Here is a 13209-nt window from a genome sequence, read left to right on the forward strand (position 1 = left end):
CTTGGCACAGGAGCAAGACACACGATCCCACTCCTGCTGCTGGAGCACAGGGGCAAGCTGAGAGAACAGCTACGGGAAACTGATGTCCGCATCATGAAAAACTCCCCGGAGCAATCAAAACATAGCACAGCTCGTGTCAGAGCAGTCGTCCACTGCGCTCAAAGACCTTAGTGATGCACAAGCACGGCATTTAATTATTGTTCACCCTTTATACTGTGTACTTTCATCATCATGGCTAGGCTTCGCGAACGAAGATTTGTGTACTTTATACTGACACCCATATCTGGTGTCTTGCTTCAGGTGGTGTTGGGGGGAAGAACTCCTCCCAAAATCTTCGCTGTGTTACTTTTAATAGCGTTTCGGAGGTGTAGCGATTTGGCTCTGCCCCTCTGCGACTGCCTGGTACTACGTGCCGAGGCAACTCGCTTCACCTGATCCGTGTAAAATGGATATCCCCCACACACACACACACACACTTTTTACTGGATTTCGGAGGCTCCGCTCGCCCCTCGCGGGCGGCCGCGGGGAACATGGCGGTCGGGGAAGGGGCGCGGCGGGACGAGGCGGCGGGGCGGGACGGCGGGAGGGGCAGGGACGGGCCGGGGCCATGGTGGGGGAGGCTCGGGCCGCGGCGGCTCTGGGGGGTCCCGGGCGCCGTAACCAGGAACGTCCCACTCTGGCGGCGGCGGGCGGTGAGTGCGGAGCCGGGGCGCGGGGCAGAGGCGGCGGGAGCGGCGGCGGGACCCGCTCGCCCCCGGGGCGGGGGGGTAGGCGATGGATGCCCGGGGCGGAGGACCCTGTCCCAGCCCTTTGTTCGCTGCCGCAGGGAGCGCGGGGGCAAAATGGCGAAAGCGCCCCCCAGCTGGATCCCGCGCGCTTTTTGTGTGCCGGCACGCCTGGTCAGGCTGCCCGGGGTTGGGATGGGATACTGCCCCTGCCCTGGGATGTGATGGGATGCTCTTTGCCCTGCCCAGCCCCAGGCGGGCCACCCCTGCCGAAGGCCGCTTTCGCTCCCCGGTGAGCAGCGGGGCCGCGAGGGGACGGGGAGCGCCGGGTGCCCCGGGCGTCGCCAGTGCCGGGAGCGGCCGCGGGCAAAAGCCGCCTTCCCAAAACGCGCAGCGGTCCAAAAGTATTGGACAGGCCCGCAGAGGTGGTGCGGGCATGCTTAGAGAGAAACTCGAGGGGAGGCGTTTTTGCAAACAGCCTCAGACAGCTTCGCTAGAGAGGAGCTAAGTTGTGTTTCTACAAAGTATTGGCCCAGTAATGTCTTTAATTACATTCTTAGGAAAGTACAGATAAAAATGGAAAAAAGGCGTCCCTCCAGACTGACACTGCTGCCTAAGGCCACAGCAGCCACGCAGATGGAAGCATTTCTGTGAGTACTCCTGGCTATCTGGGACCCGTGGTTGGGCATAGCCACAGAATTAGCTGAGATGACTTTCCCTGAGTCCCCAACTTCCAAGAAATTCTGATATCAATGTCATATTGTTTAATGGACTCTTTTACTTTCCTGGTCTGCATATTTGCATTTTTTGGTGGTGGTTTTTTTGGTTGTTTGGCTTGGGTTTTATTTTTCGGTATGCTGTCTTGCAGATGGGTGAAGGATTGAATGGTGAATGGCAGTTGGAGGCAGCGGGGAATAGGCTAAGGAATTGGGAGAAATAACAAGGTTTCACAAAATGAGGTTTTGAGTCAGTGGGATGGATGCTAAGACTGAGAAGTCAAGGATTAAAGGTTCTTAAGCATTTCTGTAGCATGGACCTTGGCTTAATGCAAGGAAGTGTTTTTCAAACCTCACGTACAGAAAGCCAGTTCCCCCAGTCCTTTGGTATTGGCAGCAAAATACAATCACATCTGTAGCTAAGGTGATTATGAACACGGAGAAGCGATGTTGGGAGAGTACATGCAATGGTTCCCAAGTCTTTGAATGTTACTTAGCAACTGTTAAGAAAGAGTCAGCAGGGTATGATTAGCCAGGCATCCCCAGACCACCAGCAAACGCTCCATAGGCAGAATACAAGGTAACAATTGGGATAAACAGGCAGATTTTTTTTAAAAAGTGACTTTCTTTAAAGTAAGAGAAACAAAGACTGATAGCGATGTTCTTGTTTCTTCACAGGCTAGATGAAGGGACCGAGTAAGATGCACAGCTGGTAAGTATGACCTAGAAACAAGTAATATCCTTAGAAAATTTTAAAGTAAAATGTACTAATTTTCTTTCTTGTTTCCCCCCTTCACTTCTTCTTGTCTTTCAGACAGTTTCTTCCCTGTTCTAGGCTTGATGCTGTCATTGATCTCTTTGGTGGGCCCATAGGCAATTTACTGCCCCTTCGCTTGCCTGTCTAAAATGATTTCCTGTGTACTACAGGTAAATTTTAACACAGGCAAAAGGGCCTCCAGTCTCTGGAAGGAGTTTGAAGAAATACTGCCTGAGTGTTTCTGAGCGTTGCTCTGCTTTTAAGTGCTCAGCATGTCTTGGCTGCTCCAGCTCTGCATGCTCTGACCATGAGCAGCAATTCCTCCCTCGGCATCGTGAAGGGCCTGAGGAACCTCACCACGCAGGAAGATGGGGCAGTCAGAGTCACCGAGTCCATTGCTATCATCGTCATTGCTATTTTCATCTGTTTGGGCAACCTGGTGATTGTCGTCACCCTGTATCGGAAGTCTTACCTTCTCACGTTGAGCAACAAGTTTGTGTTCAGCCTGACCCTTTCCAACTTTCTGCTCTCTGTACTGGTGCTGCCTTTTGTTGTCACCAGCTCCATCAGGCGAGAATGGATCTTCGGAGTTGTTTGGTGCAATTTCTCAGCCCTGCTCTACATGCTGATCAGCTCAGCCAGCATGCTGACCCTTGGACTCATAGCTATAGACCGGTAAGCCGCTCTTTTTTAACGAATTGTAACAAATTGTCTAGTCATCTCATAGAGGGACTTGTTGGCTGTTCACAGAGTTGAGAAGCAATGCAGAGGGTAACATGGCGTAGTTATAGTGTCATTTTTTCTTCAGCCCCTTCTGAAATTTTGATCTAGACCATGACAAAGCGATGTCATCAACAATGCAAAATGCAGACGTGCGTCTGAAGTTTTTTAGCACTTGATGGTGAATAACACACTGCTTGAGAAACATGAAATAATGACTTAAAATTCCAAATTCTACCCTAAGCATGCACTCACACACAGGAACAGATTTAATAGTTGAGTGTGTGCCTTCAGCCGAGTTTGACAGTCTTGACTGCAACAATACATATTTTTACATGTAACTGTTTTAGAAACAGGGTCTCTGAGCCTGCTCCGATGTTTGAAGAAGAAAGGGCTAGATATCAACATCATTAAAATATGTTCCTTTCTTTGTCCTATGTCTTTTGTGCTTCTGTTGACTACTCCTCTTCCTGCCCACCAGGTACTATGCTGTCCTGTACCCGATGGTTTACCCAATGAAGATAACGGGCAACAGAGCAGTGGTAGCTCTTGTGTACGTGTGGCTGCATTCCCTTATTGGTTGCCTCCCTCCTCTTTTCGGCTGGTCGTCTTTAGAGTTTGACCAGTTCAAGTGGATGTGTGTGGCGGCCTGGCACAAAGAGGCCGGCTACACTGCCTTTTGGCAGATCTGGTGCGCGCTGCTGCCTTTTGTGGTCATGATGATCTGCTATGGATTCATTTTCCGTGTGGCGAGGATTAAGGCCCGCAAAATCCACTGTGGTAGCGTCGTCATCGTGGAGGAGGACTCGCAGAGGAATGGGAGGAAAAACTCCAGTACCTCCACGTCCTCGTCTGGCAGCCGAAGGAATGCTTTCCAAGGGGTCGTTTACTCAGCCAACCAATGCAAAGCTTTCATAACCATCGTGGTTGTCATCGGGGCTTTCGTGATTACGTGGGGGCCTTACATGGTAGTAATTACATCAGAGGCACTTTGGGGAAAAAACAGTATTTCCCCTGCTTTGGAGACATTGGCTACGTGGTTGTCCTTTTCCAGTGCCATTTGCCATCCGCTAATTTATGGACTGTGGAACAAGACAGTGCGCAAGGAACTGCTAGGGATGTGCTTTGGGGATCGGTATTATCGCGAGTCCTTTGTTCAGCGGCAGAGGACGTCGAGGTTATTCAGCATTTCCAACAGGATCACAGGTAAGACGTGTGGCTGCAAAGGACACTCTTCATTAATACCACTAAGAGCAAGGTTTCATGTCTGTGTGTGCTTGGCATGTTTCAGAGCTCTCTAAAAAAAGTGGGATGTTTCTGGAGTTTTCATCAGTCTTTTGCTCAGGTTATCCCTGACACCTGAGAGGAGAATTATTATTTTTTTTTTTGGTGGTTAACGTGTTTTTCCTACTCTAGTAAAATTTTCTCAGCCAGAGAAAAACATAGTGTTAAGGTTAATAAAAAATATTTATTTTCTTTTTTCTCAACCATTTCCTTTTGTGTTGCCCACATTTGAGCTCTACCAGTAGTACTTTTTCTACACTTTTTCTGTGATTCCTGGCTTTATGCTACAACTCTGAGATCCACTGAAGTTACACTGGTGTTACTGTAAATTCAGTTTTTAGGCTTAATGATTGTGAAGAAAAAATCATTAACAAAGTAGAACTATGTAAAAATAGAACTATTTGGTGTCTCCCCATGTTGCAGGCTGAGAGCTTCAGTTGCTCGGTTTGGTGTTTTGTTTTTTTTTTAAAGTCGCAATGCAATGACATTCTGATTTTTTCATCATTTGCCTTGCCCTGTTCAGAAGCTTCCAAAAATAGAACACTTTCAAGGGATATTTCATGCCGAGGCAGGAACTGAAGTTATTTAATTGAGAAGGAAGATCTAAAATGCAGAAGGAAGGTGAGAGCAGCAGGGCATCTGTTATCTTTTCTGCAGCCTGAGATTACTGGGAGAGACTTGTCATCTGAATGAAAGGATGCTGCAGCTACAGCCACATCACAAGCTGCAGGAGTTTTGACAAATCTGTATCCAGGAGATGCTATGGATGAACATACTGGGAACTGGGGTGGAAGGGCAAAGACAGGAAATTTCTTTCTCTTTCCAAGCAATAAGAAGCTGACAGTTTCAAGTTTATCAGGTGTATTAACTGTAGGCTGACAGGAAGGGGAAATAGAGCCCCACTAAACCCAAAACAAAATCTTGAAGTGAGATTCAAAGAAGGCACCTTTGTTAAAAACCTAGGATCTCTTCCTTTCTTGTTTTGAAGATTTGAAAGAAGTCAGGTATGTCTGTGCTTTAGCCTTGCTCATAAACTTTGTTACTCCCTAGCGGCCTGTAACAGCTGCTGGTGGCTACCATGTTACTCTCTGTCTAGAAGGTGCCTGGCAAATATTCTCATCCCTGTGAGCATATACACTCGGTGCTCAGCCTGTCCAGCTCATAAAATACATGTTGTTGAAACAAGAGTGGGAGGGAGATGGTGCAGGTAGAAAGGAGACTTTCCCTAAAGAAAGACTCCAACAATACCTGAGAGCTGCTGATGAGATTTCTAAGATGGGAAGTCCAGAAGCTGTGCACTCTGAATCAGCAAGGTAAATTTTATAAGCAGAATAATAAATAAAGCAGTAGAGTGAGTATTACTGGAAGAGGCTTTTACTATTGCAAACCCCTGAAACATTCACAAGAACAAAACTTTCTTGCAGATTTGGGACTATCTCCTCATCTTACTGCCCTCATGGCAGGTGGACGGCCATTAGGAAACAGCAGCAGCACAGGAGACACAGGTTTCAGCTGCTCACAGGATTCAGGTAACTACAAGTCTCTTGCTTTCTTTACTTGGGCAGAAGCTTGCACTTGGCAGAACTCACTGGGATAGTCAGTATTTACACACACAGATGTCTTTTGGTGGATGAATGACATGAAGCATCTGTTCCAGCTGTTACAACAAAACTGCTGCAATTGCTTTTTTCCTTCCTTGCTCTCAATATATTTACTTGCAAAATGCTGTTTACAGAATAATGACCCTCCCTTGTTAATGTGTCCTGGGAACAAGACTCACTGCTTTTGTGCCCTTCTCCTTTAGTTTTCTATTGTTCTTTGGAGACTTTCCCCGTATCCACAAGGAACAGAGCAACAAAGGGCTGTGGAGAATGTGCTTCTCTTTTCTATTTTGTAAGAGACCTTGTTTTGTTCATCCTGCAATGTAAACATAAACACTTGGAATGGCTTTAGCTTATGATTTCATCACTACTTAAGATCTCTCAATTGAAGTTGTTTTGGAAAAGGGAAAAACAGTTCTGCCAGTAATTTTCTATCCAGAATTGTTGCTAGATTTTTGTGGCAGTTGATTCAGCTACCACTCCTTAACTGCCCTAGTTTAAGAGTATTTCTGCTGTAGAGACAGCAGAGGGTGATCTTCTAACATTCGCTTGGTGTAAGGGGTTTGTTTCTTTTGTAAAGGAAAACGTGAGCTGGGATTTATTTATGGCCTTCTTTTATGCTGGTAGTTTTATGCCTGTTGTGGGTGTTCTGCAGCTTTATGTGATAAAGGAGAACAACATCCTGGTAAACCTGCGTCAGTAAAGTGGATGTTGTGTTACCATTTTTTGAAGGACAGTGAGCAGTTTAAACAAATGAACGAACTAAAGAGATAGTGAGTGCTGTTAGAAGTGCCACTGTTGGTTAAAGAGGGAGTATGGATTAAAGCCTGGGAATGGATATACAGTGATGCACTGTGAAATAATGTTTCACTGGATACTTTTACTGTGAGGAACTAAAGAGCAGCAAGAAGTCTTAGTCCTTCTTCAGTGTTGCCTGCTGCATGTAGTACGTGATTCCGTGGCCTGTAGTGCAGTTGTGTCTTTATCTTCCCTGGTAAACAGAAACTGGGCTTTTCATGTTGTGAAAAACAGATAAAGTATGGAAGAGGAAAAAAAATCCAAGTGGTGCCAGCTGTACACAAAATACGAAGTGAGACCTGAGTCCCAAATACTAGAAACGTTGCCTTAAGATCAGTTATTCCAAGGAAAAAGATCCACCGTGTAAGAATAAGAAGCTAGTTTCTTCACCAGCCACGTTTGAAAAAAAGCACTAAAATTCTACTGCATGGAAGAATATATCTTTCTTCCTAGTGCCACTCTTCCATTACATGCTACATTTCTGAGGAGGATTTGGTACCCTAGTAGATCAGTAAGAGTCTACTGCTTTCAGATCAAAAGCAGTCAAGTGGGTGAAGAGGGATATGAAATCACCATCCAGAGGAGTTACAAAATCTGGAAGGGACTTTGTCCTAGGTCTGTTGTCACATCACAGGAGTAAATGGATTGATAGTAGAGTGCCATATATTGAATGTGTGCAATCTGTGTCTTCCAACAACAGCTTCCCTGAGAACTGCTTTCTCAGCAGTGCCCTAGTGTGTCCACAAAATACTTGCTCTGCTTTTCCTTTATGCAGCAGAGAGACCAGCATTACAAGGAAGGTGTAGGCTGCAGTCTTGCCCTCTGTGTGAAAGCATTGCAGAGATGCCAAGAATTTCCTTGTGCTTTTTAAACTCTTATTTTATGTTGGAAAGGTGCAAAGCAGATTCAGGGAGGTGAAATTTAAAAAAAAAAAATAAAAAATCCTGAACTGGAAAAAAGACTCATTGGACAAAAATCATTCCCAACCAGCAAGGAATTTTTCCCCATTAAAATACACTTCAAGAAAGTGAAAGTAGGTTACTAGAGACAAACTAAATTGAACAGAAAAATTCTGCAGTTCAAATTCTACCCAGGTCTGATTACAAGCAGACATTTGGCAGCTATGGTTGTCTGCCTCTTGGGTAGCCACTGTTGGCCTCTTGTCTTCATCAGGAAATGGGAGAAGTTGCTCTCAACTTTACCTTTTATTTACTGAAGGTAAGGTTTCACCTTTATCTGCTGTCCTATTGACATTATAAGCTCTTCAGCTGAGAATTTTGAAGCTGCTTGAAGTTTTAGATGGCTAGTGAGAAAAGATTTCCCAATCCTTTGAATGAAAACTCTGACCTCATTCTTTTCCTTTTCAGTGTTTAATTAGAGCTGAAATTTACTCCCAAAAGCTGAGTTTAGACCTCTTTTGAAGGAACTGCTATAGACAGAAAAGTTTTTGCCAGGACATTGTATCCCAGTGTTACTGTCTTACTTGAGAATGCTTGCATTGTTTCAGGAACAGATACAATGCTTCTTGAAGATTATAGCTCAGATGGCCCTCATGCCCCACACTGCATCTGTCCTCCTCGACGGAGGAGTTCAGTGACATTTGAAGATGAGGTAGAGCAAATTAAAGGTGAGTTTAGGGGTAAGTATGTAAATGCTCAGAACTAACTATATTGCCTGCTCAGGAAGCCTCTCAGAACCTTCATAATTGTCTTACAACATCACTGATCACTCTTTGCCTTGACAGACCTCACCATTCATGCAGGTAAAAGAGAAAGCAAGATCAGGTCTTCTAGTTCTCAAGTAACAACAGACAAGGACAAGTTAGAAGCTGGGATTCCCAGCATACATATCATTTATATAGCACAGCAGTATCCTCTCTGCCACTCCATTTATCTTGGTGGCTGTTGCAATCTGTTTTGTGTTTCTCAGAGAATATATTTTTCTGTGCTCATATTTTGATTGCAATATCCCTGTGTTCCTCATTTGCTGCTTTCTCTCAACTTTATCATTCACAAACTTGAAATTCTTCTATTTACACGCTTGAATAGTCTGAATATAATTTCATTCTGGTATACTTACTTTTTTTACTTAACTTCTATTTCACTTTGCTAGGTATGTTCCTCAGCAGATATGGGTGAAAATAGATAAACAACATGCACTTATTTCAGTCAAATCACTCTTTAATTCTCTGCTAGCAAAGCGTTGCTGTGATCATCTGTAAAATGTTGGAAAGTTAATTTACGCTGGTAGTTACAATAATATGGAATAGAAGGCTAACAACCTAATTTTCTAAACAGTACGTGATTGTGGACAGTATGAAAACGAGCAGAAAGCCTTTAAGATTCAAGTAATAATAAAACCTGAGATAATGAGAATCCTTTCTATGGAATTTTTAAGCATCTTAGCAAAATTCACTTTAGTCCTCTTCCCAGCATGAGATGAATATTTCCTTGTACAAATACCTTACCATATAGGTTGCCCATTATTTTTATGAGTGATTACATGGGAGCTGACATCTAATTTTTCGTCTGAGCAAAAGAGGAAGGTTTTAGTGAAAAAGTCCCTCACAGGTTTAGCAATTCTCTCTGGTAAGTCTCAGGGTTTTCAGGATCTCTGAGACTTTCAATTATTTCAACTCACTGAAGAGTTACATTTAGGATGAAAATCTTTATTGCTCAACATGTTGGTGGGTAGAGAAGTATACAGATGCTACAAGAGCAACTGCACCAGCACTGAAGAGCAGGTGTATCCCAGGTCACTCTGGGATATTGTATTCATAGAATGGTTTTGAAAGCCTGAGTATTGTTGGCAAATGTGCTCTGTAGAACAGTTATTTTGCAGAGGACGTGATCATACCTGTAAAAAAGGATCAATATTGGTCTTAAAGCATTTGCACAGCCGTGCTGATCAACACTTATGCTGCCTTTTTTTTACCTCTTTTTTTCCAGAAGCTGCAAAGAATTCTGTTCTTCATGTAAAAGCCGAAGTCCATAAATCTCTGGACAGTTATGCAACCAGTCTAGCAAGAGCTATTGAAGCTGATGTGAAACTGAGCTTGTTTGGGGAAGATGCTTTACCAGGAGCCCTGTTCCCGGTGCGGACTCTGCCAGGAGGCAGCACGAACACACGGCGTGGTGCCAGGCCCCATGCCAGCCAAAGACTGAAGTTGCAGAGCATCGATGAAGGGAATATCTGACACCAGCACTGGAGTAAGAAAAGAGAACAAAACCACTAAGCAGGACCTATTGCAGCTGTTAGTGTTTCAACAGAACCAGGATACCTTGTGGGAATGTTTTCAGTGTTTCTTCAACATTTGAAAGCCAGCTGAATTTTGGCACTTGCATCAGCATTTTACAGTAGTGTTTGTTTACTGTTTAGGGTGCTATTGACTTTTCTGTGCCATGTCTTTATCACACAGTTCATAGGAATGCAGGGTTTGGTTTCGCTGACCAGATCATTAGTCTGTTGAATCTTGGGTCCATTATTGGCCAAAGCTGATAAAGGAAAAAAGCAGGAAAAGTATGTGCAGTGTTTTAATTTATTGTTGTATTCATCGTCTTCTGAACACCAGGATAATCAGTTGATACTTGATAGCTGGAGTGCTCTGATAGGAGCTTGTACATGGGATACTACATACAGCCTTACTGTCACAGACTCCTAGATGAGGAGCATGGACTTTACTGAGGGCAAAACCTGAATTTTTCAGAAAGCTCACGCAGCTTATAGTCCCACTTACCTTTTGCTGGGGGATATTTCTGTTTGTTCAGCCATCAGAATGGCACATAAGATCTGGCAGTGGATTGTGCATTGCTTCAGAGGTACGGAGCACCAGCCTCCCTGGATATAGTGGGTGGGAGCAGACCTGTGCTGGAAAAGCATAAAGATGGTATTTGAGGAAATCGTTAATGCAGAATTCTTAGTTTCTCTGAGAACTTCAGCTCACGTCCCTGGTTTTGCTTTTACTAAAAGGGCACTCTGTGGCTGTGCTAAGCTTGACAGAATATAAACAAGATATTGCCACTTCATATTCAGGATTCATCTTTTCTAGAGAGAAAAGAGTTGTTTGGTGTTTTGGTTTTTTTTAGTCATGAGGGAATGTAGTATTTAAGCTATACTTACCTCAGTGCTTCTATTTCTTGGAGTATTAATTAATCTCAAAAATAAGAACATTTGGCACTTATATTGCACTTTGCATGTTCTTAAGCACTGTACAGACATTACCTTGTTAGGCCTTTGTGAGAAGGTTGATCAGCCCTGCTTGCCAAAGAAGGGGAACTCAGCACAGTCAAGCTGCTGGCAGTGAAACAGTCTGCAAAGGTGGAAAGGTTTGTTATGAAAAGAAGGATTAGGTGGATCATACAAGTATAGCCAGCTTCAGGAACCTTTCTGTGCCTTCCTGGGCTACCCCCTTCTGTACTTTGGAGGGGTTACAGCCCTGCCTTACTGCATATTTCAAGGAGAGGGAAACAAAAGTGAGCAGGATAATTCCTTGGGGGTGGGCAGTGAGTAGCAAATGGACTTAAAAGACCAAGGATTTGCATTTGTTTACTCTGTGTCTGCTCCCCTGTGCCTTCACCTTTCCCCAGAAGTGGCTTGTATGAGGTTTTGCTGGAGATTGTTTGGAAATCAAGAGTAGGATGTTTCCATCTGAGCAAAAACTGGGTGTAGACTTGTTAAGTTTTGTCTTTGTGTGAGTTATTCAGAGACACAGAAGTGTCGTGAGGCAGAGCCTCGGTCCAGTACTGTATTTAGACATCCTATTTGTCTGTGTTCCTGACTCAGAAATGTATTTCAGCACAAGCTTATGTCCATCTCTGGACAAAGCAACTTGACTTTATGAACTTGCCTGAGTCCCATTAAGTTCCCATGCAAAATATAACTGCATACTTAAAATTCAGTACATGGTTTGCTGATTTAAGAACAGGCTGTTACAGTAAGAACACTTAAGCTCCAGTAAGATGGCTCTTTGCATAATGCAGGACTAAAACAATAATAGGGAGGTTCTTACTCGTGCATTTTTTTGCTTCTAGTGTGTTAGATAAATTGGCACCTGTGGGCACTCGTTAGAAAAGCAAAACTAAAAATCCCAGTATTTGCCAGGAAATGCCCTGCAGTGAGGTCATTCTTGCTATCGTTAACATAACAATCACAGCTGCTTCTAGTACTCAACACTCCTGAAGGAACATGCTTGCCTGCTTGCCTCGAAGTATTTTGTGTGCATCCCTTTTATTCAATATTCCTGCTTCGGAACAAGCTGAGCAAAGTCGTTGCTGAATGTGAAAAGGGCACACAGTACGTGTATGTATTGTGGTGGAGTCGGTGCCGGCCCAAAAAGGTCAGTGTTTAGGCAGAAAAATTCCAGGGCATATGTGAAAGGGCAAAATCGTTAGTATTGTGTAAAAAGCACATTTTTCACACAGGTACTGAACCAAATTCAGCCTTCAGGCAGGTTGTGTCAGTTTACACCGTGACTGAATTTGGCTCCAGTGTTAATGTCACTAATCCGTTATTTAGTGTAAATGTTGTTAATATTTTTGTATACACGTTATAACCCTTCTGTAATTCTGCTACTACCCAAGTCATTCTCTCACCTGAGTTGTCATTAACGAAGAAATGCACACGTTTTGTAAAACTGTATTCCCCATCCTAAATACAAAAGAGAAAAAAAACCAGACACTTATTTCCGGCTCTTGATGGTCTGCGCTATTTGTTTACACTACTGTTATTTCAACTTGAATTCATCTTTTAAGTGTTTTACTTTTAAAAGCACGTTCAGCTCCCAGGATGAGCCTGACGGCGGCAGCAGCTGGAGCAGTTTTCACAGGACGAGGAGGCATTCTGGGTCGAGCAGGGCTCTCTGAGCCCGGGCAGATTTTGAGAGCGCGGCGGTGCTGGATGTGATGCCGGGGCAGGTTCTGGAAGCTGGATGTGACCCCGATCCCGGGGCGGTGCCCGAGCCTTTTCCGCACCTCGTTGGCCACCGCCCCCTCCTCATGGCCGCGCCCCCTTCCCGTCGGCTCCACCCTCCTCTCCCCGCCCATGGGGGCGCGGAGGTGGGCGGGGCATAGGGAACACAGCGCAGCGGCGATTGGCTGCGCACCCCCACCCCCACCCCCTTGCCCCGCGGTGATTGGTCGGTGTGCAGGCGCGGGGCGGGATTGGCTGTTTCGAAGTGCGGACGCGGCGGTGCCGCGCGACCATGGAGGCAGTGCGGTGCGCGGAGCATGGTGAGGGGCGGGCCGGGCCGGGCGGTGTGCGGGGGGTGTTGTGTGTGAGGGGGGTCCCGGTCCCGGTCCCGATCCCGATCCCGGTCTGACCAGTTCCGCGCTTCCCTCCCCCCCGCAGGGTCCCTCTGCTTCCTGAAGACGGGCGTCCGCGATGGCCCCAACAAGGGGAAGAGCTTCTATGTGTGCGGGACGCGGGGCCCCGCGGAGTGCGGCTACGTCCTGCCGGCGCCGTAAGTGGATGGGGCGGTGGGACAAGGGGCACGGGACACAGGCGGCTGCCCTCGGAGAAGCTCAGTGCTGTGTCAGCGCTGTCTGACTCACGTAGTCTTTGTTTTGTCCCACGTGACAGTTTTTGTTTTGCCGTGGCTGTTCCCCTCTTGT

At 45.4% G+C, this 13209-nt stretch overlaps 1 protein-coding gene across 1 annotated transcript; it reads left to right on the forward strand.

Annotated features, from left to right (window-relative positions):
* Nucleotides 1-597: 597 nt before the first annotated feature.
* On the forward strand, nt 598-11498 carry GPR161 (G protein-coupled receptor 161). Its single transcript, XM_017838354.1, has 8 exons — nt 598-692; nt 1286-1375; nt 2120-2153; nt 2385-2873; nt 3400-4124; nt 5627-5731; nt 8109-8228; nt 9550-11498. The coding sequence occupies exons 4-8, from the start codon at nt 2506-2508 to the stop codon at nt 9795-9797; spliced, it is 1566 nt and encodes a 521-aa protein (XP_017693843.1). The 5' UTR covers nt 598-692; nt 1286-1375; nt 2120-2153; nt 2385-2505; the 3' UTR covers nt 9798-11498.
* The last annotated feature ends 1711 nt before the right edge of the window (nt 11499-13209 follow it).

The sequence above is a fragment of the Lepidothrix coronata genome, unplaced genomic scaffold (assembly GCF_001604755.1).
Source record: "Lepidothrix coronata isolate B3197 unplaced genomic scaffold, Lepidothrix_coronata-1.0 Scaffold333, whole genome shotgun sequence".
NCBI lineage: Eukaryota > Metazoa > Chordata > Aves > Passeriformes > Pipridae > Lepidothrix > Lepidothrix coronata.

Coding starts and splice junctions, on each gene's coding strand:
- GPR161 (XM_017838354.1), top strand. CDS start 2,506: ATGAGCAGCAATTCCTCCCTCGGCATCGTGAAGGGCCTGAGGAACCTC. Junction 2,874..3,399: donor GGACTCATAGCTATAGACCG/GTAAGCCGCTCT, acceptor CCTGCCCACCAG/GTACTATGCTGTCCTGTACC. Junction 8,229..9,549: donor TGAGGTAGAGCAAATTAAAG/GTGAGTTTAGGG, acceptor CTTTTTTTCCAG/AAGCTGCAAAGAATTCTGTT.